The 14,208-nt window shown below is 33.9% G+C and overlaps 1 protein-coding gene across 1 annotated transcript; it reads left to right on the top strand.

Moving 5' to 3' along the window:
* The first annotated feature begins 171 nt into the window (after window positions 1-171).
* LOC124643701 (isocitrate dehydrogenase [NAD] subunit gamma, mitochondrial-like) lies at window positions 172-13,823 on the top strand. The gene is made up of 8 exons (XM_047182739.1): window positions 172-496; window positions 1,752-1,866; window positions 2,372-2,523; window positions 3,136-3,280; window positions 4,335-4,477; window positions 5,012-5,163; window positions 6,297-6,497; window positions 13,297-13,823. The coding sequence occupies exons 1-8, from the start codon at window positions 258-260 to the stop codon at window positions 13,338-13,340; spliced, it is 1,191 nt and encodes a 396-aa protein (XP_047038695.1). The 5' UTR covers window positions 172-257; the 3' UTR covers window positions 13,341-13,823.
* Window positions 13,824-14,208: the final 385 nt, after the last annotated feature.

Below are 14,208 nucleotides of genomic sequence, written 5' to 3'. Positions count from 1 at the left end.
ATCAATCGTAGTTACAAGTAAGTTTCATGAAACAATAAACCGTATTTTCATTAAAAATAACGTATAAAACCTCTCATGTTTACAAACAAAATTCGTTAGCTGAGCTGTCAAACGGAGTCCAGAGCTGCCATCTATACAAAAACTTTGACATAACAGCGCCACCTGACGGAGAAAATCGTGGCCATCTGCCATTTTCCCATTTTCCTCTTCCTGTGGTTATTTAACAGTTGGGCCAAAAAAATTGCACAAAATTCACGATGGCTCTAAGATTATTAAGGAAATTAAATGTCCGGCCTGAACTCCGTGGTGTTGTTAACCTTAGTTCTGCTGCTGCACCGGCCCAGCTATCAGATTTCGACGTGCAGCACAAAACCCCAGTTGTAAGGAAGGTGCATCTCGTTCCCAAGGCTCATTATGGAGGCCGTCACGCCGTTACCATGCTCCCTGGTGGAGGAATCGGCCCCGAGTGCATGGGCTACGTCAGAGACATTTTCAAGTAAGTTATAACCTCATTTTTAACACCTTTTTGGTCTTGCCAACGAGATTGCCAAAAATCAGCTGTGTTTATTTTCAAATTGCCTCGCAAATTTTTCCTCAGTAAATTATTTATATTAGACATATAAAATTATGTCCTATTATATGTGTAGCCTCCATAATTAATGCAATATGTAATATGAAACCTGTAGTTTATATTTCTAGAGTACAATTGCGTTTAATTTATCGTTCGTCAGAAATTATCACATGACTTAAAGGGAAAATATATCCTTATTTAGCATAGAAGTTTATTGAATTAACAGTCTTCAGAATTGTTAAAGAGGTTGGCACATAAAGTATGGATTATGTACTTCAGCCTATATATTACAGGCCTTTGAAGAATTAGCAAGATACTTATTTCGATTTAATACAAACACAATTGAGTAGGAGACGCAGATAGTGCGCTTGTTATAAATATTTATTTCTTGTATAATATAATTTTGTTTTTTTAGCTGAACTTAATTCTTCTTTTCTTTCTATACAAATATTAAAAAGAGGTATTTTTTTTCAAGGTTTTTTCATTTTTGGATCTGCTTAATGAATTTTGAGTCCCATACAGTCATTGCAATTACATTGTTTGACACCATATACTCCATTCTATGGATATTTAATAATATGGGTTTACAAAGAACCCAAGAGAACCTCAAAAATCAACTCTACATTACTTTGCCCAATGTAAAAATTGAACATAGACTGTCTGTCAGCACCCAGACAAAACAAAAGCTACATAATGATACTGGTTATCTTGTACACATGTATAGACTGTTAATTAGTGTTATCAATTTCCTTTCTATAATTATTATTAAAGTGCCTTCAGAAGCAATTAGTCATAACAAGCTAAGTAGATACATATGCAAGAGAATGCAGTGCATTTGTTTTGTTAAGATTTAAATGCTAGTATTTAATAATATTAAGTTACTGGTTTATGCCCTAACTTTGAAGTTCAGAGAAATTCCACCAGTAAGTTCCATCATAATTTGGAATACATGTAAAACTTGGTTCCTGGTTGTGATTTGAACATTTTTGACATTCATCCTGGACAGTCAAAAGCTAGAAAGTCTGCCAACCAAGAGACACTGGAAAGTTGGTTGAGAAGGTCAGATAGGCAGTCTCTCTTTGCAGCACATTCGTACTTAGCAGCAGTCAGCTACACTGGAAGCTCAGCTTAGTGAAAGAAGGCCAAGCAAATAATGATGGCATATGAATTAATCTTCCAGGTACATCGGAGCGCCGGTAGACTTTGAAATAGTAGACATTGACCCCAACGCGGATAATGATGATGATCTGAAGTATGCCATCACTACCATTAAAAGAAACGGTGTCTGTTTGAAGGTATTTATCTTCTTTGATTAATCTCTGGTGGTGTCAGATTTTTGTCCCATTGTGCTACGAGATTGAAGGAATAGTGAGTGCACCTCGTGAGTGTGTCCAAGCAAATGCGCCTGCACTATAATATGTCCTGCGCAGCTGGCTAGCAGTTTAACAATTGACGAGAATATGGGAATAAATAATACAAATTATCTGTCGCTTAGAATCCTAGAATGTTTTCAACTTTCTAAGGTAGAATATTTATTCAATTGATGCCACATTTTATTTTCACACTGAGTTTTAATTAAAAAGTCTTATCACAATGTTAATATTTAGTTAAGTGCCTATTGAAATAGAGTATAGAGAATTGTACAATACTTGATGTCCTATGCTTGTTGATATAAACGCGTTTGACATTCACCAATCATATTCATTGGTTCATCATAATTATTGTACAAAATGATAAAATACTCAAATAGAGTGTAGTGGAAAATTCTCCCATAATTAAACAAAATCTCCCACATTTCAGGGTAATATCGAGACAAAGAGTGAAGCTGCGTATGTGACGTCCCGTAATGTTGCCCTTCGCAATGAATTGGACATGTACGCTTATGTACTGCACTGCAAATCCTTCCCTGGGGTTGCTACCAGGCATAAGAATATTGACATCCATATTATCAGGTAAGCATGGATATTAGAAGCCAGAAGAAACCAAAGTATTGTTAATTAATAACTTACCATGGGGCTAACCGACCGTGAAAGGGTGTGCCAACCAACATATATTTTTTTGTCTTTAGTTAAAATATTTTTTCTTTTTCTTGAATTATTTTTTTTAGTTGAACATTGTCTTTAACTTGAGTATTTAAGCGGCCAGGTGCGAGTCGTATTTGCGCATGGAAGGGTTTAATCTTCCAGGGTGGCGTAATGTGCAGGTCCAAAACAATACAATTACCAAAATGTCACGTTTATTGTATAGGAGCCCCTAAAATATTTATTTTAGTTTTTAGTATGATGTTATAGTGGTAACAATAATACATTCTGTGATATTCTGTCTGTCTTATATAATTCCATTTTCTCCTACATGAACTTTTCGTACGTTTTTCTTAAAATATCTGTGTACTTTGAAAATAGAACTTGAAAATACATAGTATACATTTCTTTTCTAATAAAAATTACTGTTTATGTTGAACTTGGGTCTTTCTACTTGTTATGAGATGCCGTCAGGTGGCCGACGGACAAATTGACAGCATTATCTTACTAATAGGGTCCCATTTTTCCCTAACACAATTCCAGACAAAACACAGAAGGCGAGTACGCTATGTTGGAGCATGAATCAGTGAAAGGAGTCATCGAGTCCATGAAGGTGGTGACCGCCAGCAACTCGGAGCGCGTCGCGAGGTTCGCCTTCGAGTTCGCCAAGAAAAATGGCAGGAAGAAGGTAAATGTATAAGTTTATATGGGCAAAAATGCAACTAACTACTTTGACGTTTCGAAAGAGCTTTCATAGGTCCATTTGAATAAAAAAAAATTGAGTTTGAGTTTGAATTGTATTTAGTATATTTTTTGATATTTTTAACGTCTGGTACCTGTAAATAACAAATAAAATTAAATTCACTTATGGATGGTATGAGACTCCTCGATAAATGAGGATAGCTTATTGACACTGAAAGATTTTTTCCTGAGATTAGCGTGTTCAAACTTTCAAACAAACTTTTCATAGTTTTTTTTGATACATAGTTGTTTTTACATAGCATATCGCGAAGGTAACTGTATGTCCGGCTTTCAAAACTACTGAACTAGCTGGACTTAGGTTTAGTGGAGCATCTGCCACATACTATTAATCCACTTACTGCACAATTTCCTTGTATCACATATTAACATATCACAACACAATATTTACATAAAGTCATATCACAACATAAAACACAACATTTAAATTATATTATTTATTTATTTTAATTTATACCAATTCATAATCAGCATCACCGATAGACGTCATCGCGGTAGCACCGGCTGTCGCTGAAAACCAGCGCTGGGACTCTGTCTCGTTCCGGGTCGCAGCATTATGCTGAGCGAGGGCCGTATTGCGCGCTTTAAGACGCATATTTTCCCCTTCTATCATTATTTCTGTATAATGTGCCTAATTTTAAGTGTGTGTATGCGTCTATTGTTGCTCAATAAAAAATATTTTCTTTCTTTTCTTTGTTTCTTTCTAGTTGCTGTTTCTCCGCGGTCTCACCGTGTCCCGTAGGAATTACTGCCGGGACCCCGACAAAATATTGCCTATTTTACTCGGGGATAGTCTTAACTTTCTAACAGTGAAATATCGGTCCAATAGTTTTGGGCCCTTTTGGACCCTACAAAAGACTTCCTCTTTATTTTATGAGTCATCATCTCCCGAGCTTTTTCTTTACTATGTTGGGGTCGGCTTCCAGCGCTGTTGGTGTTTTTACTGTATTAGATTCTAACATAATATTTTTCTCCAATTCCAGGTGACAACGGTCCACAAAGCGAACATCATGAAGCTTTCAGACGGCTTGTTCCTGGAGACATCCCGACGCGTCGCCAAGGACTACCCCGAGCTAGAGCACAACGATCTTATCATTGACAACTGCTGTATGCAGCTGGTGTCTAGGTAAGTTTTATATTGGTAAATAAGAATAATTTGTGGCATTTACTCGAATATATCCTTCTCCATGTGAGAGGAGGCCTGTGCCCAGCAGTGGGACGATAAAAAGGCTGTAACAGTAACTCGAATATAAGTCATTTGAATAAAACTGCTTTTATGTTCACGGGCAGACTATGGGTGCTGTAAATTATCTGAAACGTCGGGATTAAAACCATAAGGGAGTTATTTCATGTATGTATCTGGATAAAATATAGCCTGTGTTACTCGGGAAGAGTGTAGCTTTCTAACTAATTTTTCAGAAATTTTGAAAAATATTCTCATTCATTTATTTTAAAAAACATTTAAAAATATAAAAAAATATTAACATTTTAAAATATTATTATTACCGCAAACGATAATATCACACCGCATAATATGCAGATATATTATAATAAAAGAAGATATTATCTTCTTTTAACTTAGGTAAAACATCAAAAAAACATTTTATATTAGAACTTTCTGCTACCACCTTATTAATTTACTCTTTTTCCACTTTCCCAGGCCGCAACAATTCGATGTGATGCTAATGACGAACCTGTACGGCTCGATCGTGTCCAACGTGGTCTGCGGCATCCTGGGCGGCGCCGGCATACACTCGGGCCGCAACTACGGCGACCACTACGCCGTGTTCGAGCCGGGGACTAGGAATACTGGTATTTACTAACTTAATTTATATCGTCATCATAAACACTAAGTTCAGGAGACTCCAAATCCATGACTAGCTGCGTCTACTACACAGATGATGCCGTCTATTACACAGATACGGTTATTTATTTTATAACACATTTTCAATTATTAGATTAGGCACAAAAGATTCTATAAAATAAAAAAATATTTATTTATTATTAGAACTCTGTTGTATAGTTATCGGCACGAATCTTGAGCTCTGACCTACATCTGCGCAGAAGTGATTTATTAGCAAAGAACCAATCCCGAGTGACGGCTATGACGCGATGCGCTGCGGGACAATCACCGCTTTAGCCCGCCCCCGCGCCTCACGAATACCACAAAAGGGACTCAATAAATTACTTCTGCGCAGGTGAAGGTCAGAGCTCAAGATTCGTGCCGATAACTATATCTGGTTAGAAATTACTGTAAAAAAAAACGTGTTTTTGTGGGTCCCAAAAATGTATTTCAAATATCATAAATAATTGCCTGTCATAAATAATCCTAATGGAACACAGCAATTTTGCGGATTAATGTCGATTTTAGTATTACTTTAATAGCTTAACTTTTTTTTTTGTAGTGATATAATAATGTTCATTCACAAAATATTTACATAAATTGAAAATATATATATATATATATAAGTTTATTTTATTTTAGCTTAACTAGGTTCCACCAATGTTTTCACCCGTGTCCTTGGGGAACTACTAACTTGACTGTTTATTCATTATTTTTTATATCTTTGGTATTTATCACGTATTTATAATCTATATGTATGTACACCCTAAACTGCCCTTTTCCATTGTGTTCTATAGATAAACTCCATCCAATGGTTGTCTGGAAGAAATCGCTATTTAGCGACAAGACCGCCAATAATTGTACTGTTCTTTGTGTGTTATGATGTGTCCTGTGTTGTTAATTTTCTTGGTGTAGAATAAAATATAATCTATCTATCTACTTTGGTTATTGGGACGAAGTATATTCTAAAGTCTTCCTCAATAAATAGACTGTATAATGCTGAAAGTTTTTTTTTTTTCGAATCAGATCTGTTGTCCTAGGAAATAACCATATTTAGAGACAGACTCTCCCACAAAAATTATAACAAATTTTAATATTCCAGGTACCGCAATCGCAGGCAAAAACGTGGCCAACCCCATAGCTATGATAAATGCTTCCATCGATATGCTAGAACACCTCGGACACCACTTCCATGCTGACCTGATTAAAGCAGCCGTTGATAAGACCATCAATGAAGACCACATCATGACTCCGGACCTTGGAGGACAGGCTTCTTCGACTCAAGTGGTTGAAGCTATTATTGGTAATCTTAAACATTGAGTTTCTGAGCAGTCTGGTTGTTAAGTAGCTGGTTGGTACTTTGAGTTGTGAACGGGTTGAGAAAAAAATAATTCTTGTAGTTAGATTCGTTTTTTTGGTTCTAGACACAGAAATTGAATGGAGATAATATTGGTAGAGTAATTTTTGTACTATAATCTGACAGTGGTTTCACCCGCGTGTAGTAGGAACTACTTCATGTATTTGGATAAAAAGTAGCCTTATAGCTTTTCTCTCGATAAATGAGTTATGTAACCATGAAAGAATTTTTCAATTCTATTCAGTAGTTCCTGAGATTAGCGCGTTTAAGCAAACAAAGTACCTTAATCTTTGAAAGATGAAATAAAAATCTAAATAGAGGTTTATATCTATTTTTATAATTTTCATCAATATTCATAAGTTAACGAAAATACTTCGAACATTATTTATTTTTTAATTTATCCAACTGAGAAAGCGATATAGCTACTCCAAAACCAGTAATATTTAAAATCAACTCAAAATAATCGTTCACAACTCAAATAAGCACAAAGTATAGTAAAGTACTAATTATAATTGGCCTAGACTTTTAATTAATTGGCATCATTAATTTCTAACTAATTGGAATTTTGGAAGCACTAATAGAGATTTGAGCTTATCATTGATTGGCACACAGCTTTTACCTAATAAAATATAATTCAAAAAATATTATTTGTACTTGAGTGCAAAAGAGAATTAAAATTAAGAAAATACTTTTTTATAAAAGAAAAGTATTTTTAGATAAATTAATGCAAATAATATTTTTGAACTTATCACTGCTATATAAACTTATCATTTACCATCATATTTTTAATCATTCTAACTGAATTGGTAAAATGGTAAAAACTAACCGAAAATAATATTAATATCAAAATTGTTCAGTACTTAAAAATGGATAGACTTTATATTTTAGCACTGAAATGTTTAATTACAGAAAGAGATCCAAAATAAAATTTCATTACTCTTAAGTGCTTTTTACCAAATTTTTTGTTGCCACATTTTTTTCAAAATTCGAATGCAAGATTTAGATATCTTTTCCAAATTCAATGTGCGTTTTTCCAAAATTTATCTGGCTCTAAATTCCAAAAAAATCCCCAAATTCATTATAGGAAAAAAGTATATGATGATTCTCTGCTCAAAAGTATTATTATAATTTTAATATTATGTTTTAATCTTCAATGGCTACCAAAAATAATACAATTTAATTTAAAAAGTATTATTAAAATATTTTCTCCAAAATGGCGTGAGTGAGATTTTGTAAAAAAAATACAATAATTTTATATAAAAATATTTCTGTCTGTGTAAATATATTTTCATATCTAAATTGGCCTTTTTACCCGACCGAGCCACGCAAAGGAGGGTTATGTGTTTTACAAAGTAAAAAAAAGTCTCACTTACAGCCATACCATAGATTCTCATACCATTTTTTTTTATAAAAAAAAAACCGAAAGTATTAAACCGTAGTTAATGTTTAGTAAATTATTATTTAATGTAGTTCTTTCTTATTTAAATAATAAATTGGTAATTTTTATTTTTTTGTTTTTGTATTTATTATTGTTTTTGTGTTGTTTTAGTACTGTAGTTAGTATACTAGTGTTGCCAGATTTTTCTATAAAAATCGAGAAAGTAGCATGAAGGTCAAAACTTTGCAATCATCATTTATAATCATTATTCTTCTGCCCTTATCACAATTTTGATTTAAGGTCGACGCAGCATGTTTTCTTCTTCCATACTCTTCTGTTAAAACTTTGCAATGCAATATAACTCAGATATAATATTTTCTAAAACCATTTCTTGTATAATGACTGACATTATTTTTAACCCCCGACGCAAAAACGACGGGGTGTTATAAGTTTGACGTGTCTGTGTGTGTGTGTGTGTGTGTATGTGGCATCGTAGCTCCCAAACGGATGATCCGATTGTAATGCGGTTTTTTTTGTTTAAAAGGTATGTCAGTCGGGAGTGTTCTTAGCTATGTTTGGTGGAAATCGGTTCAGGTCTTCAAGGTCATCAGCTCGTTTGCTAGATGTGATAGGAATGTTACACGCTCAGTTTACTTGCAAGTATATGTGGGATCTGAAATTTGAAACACTAATGTCTTTTGGAACCACTGAGCTGGTCTGCTGTTAGGGCACGAAGGTAGGAGACGTAACCCTGAACTGCCTTTTAGTAAACCCATCGAGTTTGGGCTCGTTGAATTTGTCTTGACGAGTTCTCTTCATGTTTCTGATTGACGAGAACCTGATGCTGGAAATGGGATGTGGTGGATGAAACCCTGGAATGCCAGAATGAAACGGATAAACCGATTTATATTTTTGCTGAAAATCTAGAATGTCCAAAGGTTCATCTTTATTGTTTCTCAATCTGTGCAATTCTCCCAGAGCCAGTTTGTCATGAGGATTGTTAAACAGCTTCCTTTGGCCGAGATCGCATATAGCGACCCCATCTTAAGATAAAATAAATTAAATGAAAGAAGTAAAACCTCCTCCTCCTTTAAAAAATCATTAAAAAATCATTCCTCCTTTAAAAAATCATTTTATTTCATGCTCCTTTAAAAAGCATGAAATAAAATTAAATTATAAATTTAAAAAAACCCCCGACCCAAAAAAAGTACGCAATAATTATGACAAAAGGTTAAAAACGCAAAACCCTATAAAAAGCAAAAAAAATAACTTTTAACACTACGTGAACTAAATTTTGACGTGTCGGGGGACCGCTTTTTACCTTCATAAATACTTACATAAATCAAATGATACCTACCTAATTACAACATTCGTGTAAAAAAAAAAACACGTATCTAAAGTAATGAATTAGAGCGGTCCCCCGACACGACAAAATTTAGTTCACGTAGTGTTAAAAGTTATTTTTTTTGCTTTTTATAGGGTTTTGCGTTTTTAACCTTTTGTCATAATTATTGCGTACTTTTTTTGGGTCGGGGGTTTTTCCGTAGTAATATCTGGCAATACTTAGTAGAACCCCTTTTTTAAAATAGTTAAATATAATAGAAATACATAGTTATATATATTTTTAGAAACCGTACATAGAACAACTTCTTAGTTCATTAACATGGGCAACGCTGCTGGTAACAGCTAGACTATTATTTCATAAAATAATCATATACTACACAAGCCGTTTTCCCTTGGTTTCACCCGCGTCCCGTGGGAACTGCACCCCATACCGAGATAAAATATAGCCTATGTTACTCGGGAACAGTGTAGCTTTCCAACAGTGAAAATTTATCAAATCGATTCAGTAGTTTCGAAGCTTTTAGGGTACAAATAAAAGTTTCTTCTTTATTATATAACGTTATTTTTTGTTTATGCGAAACCTGATACACCTATCTAGTATTTTTATGTAAAGAATCTATGTACGAAATTTCAAAACCGTATCATGAAAAGTCACAAAGTTATAAGCTTGTTAAGTTACGGGACTGTCCGTAAAAATACATAATCACCACAAAACGCACACATGCCGCGCAACGCGATAGCACTGTGCGCTCGCGCCCGCTATGAACTCGCCGTGACCGCCGTTGTGCGAGAATAAATACCTATTTGTGGTGTCCAACATTCAAAGTTTTTTAGATAATTTTGGGAAAAAATATAACATGGTGTAAAAACTATTAGAATCGATTCAGTTACTGATTCTGAACAAACTATATTCAGGTTTCGCACAAACAAAAAATAACGTTGTATACTAGGGACCGGTGCTGTTACTAAATCACTACATTATACATATTAACTTTCCTCTTCAATCACTCTATCTATAAAAAAAAACCGCATCAAAATCCGATGCGTAGTTTTCAACATTTAAGCATAATAGGGATTGGATTTCATACTAGGTTGAGGGGGTCAGATAGGGCAGTCGCTCCTTGTAAAGCACTGGTACTCAGCTACATCCGGTTAGACTGGAAGCCGGCCCCAACATAGTCGGGAAAAAGGCTCGGGAGTTGATGAAGCATACGTAGGGATATAGGGACAGAGAAAGCGACTTTGTTTTATACTATCTAGTGATAGTGAAGTATAGATGAATAGATATTTTTGTTAACTGATTTTAATTATTTATCAGATGCAATATATTGTATACGAAGTAATGAAGAGGGTTCAAACAAAGGGAATTCAAGAACACCAGATGTAAAGAGGAGGAAGTTTTTCTAGAATTTTCCAAAAATTATCAAGACTACTTAGTCTTTTATGTGAAACGTTGAAACTACGTGGGCAACTGCCAATATAAGTGGTTTCAAAATAGGGATTGAGGCGCGATTCTTGCCTTAGTCGGCCTTCAGTAACATTGCGCAATATTTCAATAAACATATTGCGCACTAAAAATGTTGCTAGCTAAAAATCATTGGGTAAACTTCAATATATAATAATATGGTACTGTCGAACTGATCTGATGATGGAGCCGGAAGATATGAACTGGAACATGACGGAACATCGTATCAAAGCTGTGTTTGGATTTGTTAGAAAAGTCTTGTAATGATTTTTTGTGTTTTAAGCTACATATTATTTTATTGTAATATTGCGCAATGTTTTTGTAGGCCTAGAGTAGAAACGCTAGTCCGATAATACCTTTACAATATACCTACTGTTATAATCTTGGGCCATATAGTGACATTATTTTAGGCATCAAAATTTCAGTGCAGAAAAGAGACGGAGCTATACATTACGTATGCTTCTATCTCTGAAGGCCCAGCTGTTTAATTTTAACAATCGTGAACATTATTACTAATATTTTAGCTGTTTTTTTATATATTTTTTAACACTGTTAATGTTCTAATAATTTGCAGTCATATTAGACCAAGATGCTATGACCTTCGGACTTATATTATATTTTTATTATTTAAAAAAAAAACGTCACAAATCATCAAATGACTCTCCCGCTGTGGGTTACGCGCGGTGAGGGAGTGTCAGACTCTTACTGACTAAAAACCGTCGTGTTCCGTCGTAGGCCGCGTATGTACCAGCGCCGCGGTAATGAGCGCGAACAACTCGCAGCCCCGGCAGGCCTTGGCCCTGCTGGGCCCCGCTGGGGTATACTTATATTCTCAGAAATTAAATACATTCAAATAAGATCAACGACAGACAGTTAAAATAACAGAATTACAAACCGCTATAAATAAATATTGAGCGTTAATTGAACCAAAAAAATAATTAGAGCTCGTCTACTACTTTTGAGCGGTTTAAAATACGATATATTGTCTGGTATTCTCAATATTGTCTGTTAATCTCAATATTGTCTGGTAACCTCAATATTGTCTGGTAATCTCAATATCGTCTGGTAATCTCAATATCGTCTGGTAATCTCAATGTGGTATGAGGCGGTAAAAAATGGGACCTTGTTAGTGTCTGGTAAATGTATCCGCCTACAATAAATGTTGGTCAATATTGATTTGTAACAATATATTCTTGAACAGGTTAAAAGTCAGCATTTTTTTTAATTATTTTATTTTACCTAATTTTAGATACCGAACTTACTATATTTCGAGCATAAGTACACATAGAATTTGAATTGAATTTGTACCGAGACGAAAAAAATTTGACGAAAACGATTGTTTCCCGTTTAAATCCTGATTGAATGCATAGATTTTACAAATACATCTAATTTACACGGGATTTACCGAATACACCATATTTTTTTTTTCTTATCAAGTACATAATGTCCGAGAATTAAAGGCTCTTGGTCTAAAATATGCAATTTTTATACAATTTACTTATTCATATTTCATATTTTTTTGGAACGAAATTATAAACTAACCAAATGAAATAGTCAATTCAGTAAGTATAAAATGTAACAATTGCATTTTTTTCTAATTCTTATGTAATTCTAACAATTTCATATTTTTTCATGACATGTACTTTGGCACCCTTTGCATGACTTCATTAAATATAATCAGGTGGCTATGCATTTATATTTTGTGTTTTATTTAATGTTTTTATAGCATTTTTTAAAATATTTTTTGGTTACAAATGATTGTACAGACGCCAGCACATCAAGCTACTACAATGTCAAATGTCTTCAATCAAAGTCAAATCATTTATTTCATTTAGGCCTTTACAAGCACTTATGAACGTCAAAAATATAAATAAGTTTGATTCTAGTTGCCCATTCCAAAAGTAGCTTCCTATGGAGAAGAACGGGCAAGAAACTCCATTGTTACTCTTTTTTAAATAATATGGTATTACAGTTTGTATGTATTGATACATGCAGTAACAGCATGCGAAGATCATGTAACATCGCAAAGACAAATGAGGATAAAATAGATTTTCTACTATATCTATAAAGCATAAGGTTCAATTTTGTTTGGGAGCATTTTACAGATTGGGAGTAGCTTGACGTGATGGGTATTTTCTAACTAGAAAGTTCCGGACCTTTATTTCTTTTAGATGGCTAACGAATTAACTTGCTTTTTTATTTTTTATATGGCATTATATGTTTTTCTATTAATTTATAATATCAACTAACATGGATGCTCGTAATACTAACGGTATGTTGTTTTTTTATTTCTTTTTATAAACTTTTGAACGCTACAGTTTTTACATTTTTGTTTTTATCACCTAGTAACTGTATTATGAAATTCTTGGTTTAACTTACATATTTTAAGTATATATTTTTTAGAGTAAAAAAAAATTTTTTGGGAGAAAAATATTATAGTTTGTTATTTCTTACAAAATACGCTTTTAAGTCTTGACTTAAATAGACCTTTGTGGCGTTCAGAAGGTGATTAAACAGTTCAATATAACATAAATTAATAGATTTTCTTCAATTTTCAGATAACATCGACCTGTATATGAAGAACAAAGTTTCTTTCCACTAAAATGAAGATTTTTCTACAATAAAAAATCATGTTGTTTTTGTGTAAAATTTTTACTTCAATGTATTTGACAGCTATTTAGAAAAAAACTGACATAATTTTTTTCGAGGGTGATTTTTTGATCTGTAAGAAATATTTAATTTGAAGTAAGTAATGTGAATTTGACTGACATCTAACCAGTTTTCAATTTATGTAGATAATATATTTTCGCCTTCTGATCCTAGTAAATAACACACGCCTTAAAATGATTCTAGAATTTTATGTTTTGTTAGAATAATCCATTTTTCAATGCCAGAAAGACATATAGCTATATATATACAATATGTAGTTCTGTCCTTTTTTGCGTAAAATTTGGATGATTGTAACGCAACATAAATGTCGTATTATGATGTAAAAATAAGAAGTTACCTATTTATTTTTTACTTTAATTAGGTCATAGGCCAATTAAAATAAATTATGTATTATAAATAAATAATGTTAAGAACAGTTTTTTTTGTTTTATTTATAAATTTAGCTACCCACGATTTTACGTGAGTCCCTTGGGAACTACCAAATATAGCCTATGGCCTACCTATGGTACTCGGGGATGGTCAAACTTCCTAACAGTGAAAGAATTCTTCAAATTTTTTTAGTAGTTTCGGAGCCTTTTTACAAGGAGCTATTATCTGACCTCCTTAAGGCCGCGTTTCCACTGACGCGGAGCTGGGAGGAGAGGAGCTTAGCGGTGCACAAATTGACCAATGACTATGCTTGAAATCTCCGCTCCGCTTCAATGGAAACAGTACGAGCGGGATGGAGCAGAGCTGAGCGAATATTCATACATCGAGGCGGTGCAGTGCGGAGGACAGCGAGCATTGGGGTACAGAGCGGA

This window comes from Helicoverpa zea, chromosome 28, assembly GCF_022581195.2.
Source record: "Helicoverpa zea isolate HzStark_Cry1AcR chromosome 28, ilHelZeax1.1, whole genome shotgun sequence".
NCBI classification, from domain to species: Eukaryota; Metazoa; Arthropoda; class Insecta; order Lepidoptera; family Noctuidae; genus Helicoverpa; species Helicoverpa zea.
This window is presented reverse-complemented; position numbering and strand designations above follow the sequence as displayed.

Coding starts and splice junctions, on each gene's coding strand:
- LOC124643701 (XM_047182739.1), top strand. CDS start 258: ATGGCTCTAAGATTATTAAGGAAATTAAATGTCCGGCCTGAACTCCGT. Junction 497..1,751: donor TACGTCAGAGACATTTTCAA/GTAAGTTATAAC, acceptor TTAATCTTCCAG/GTACATCGGAGCGCCGGTAG. Junction 1,867..2,371: donor GAAACGGTGTCTGTTTGAAG/GTATTTATCTTC, acceptor CCCACATTTCAG/GGTAATATCGAGACAAAGAG.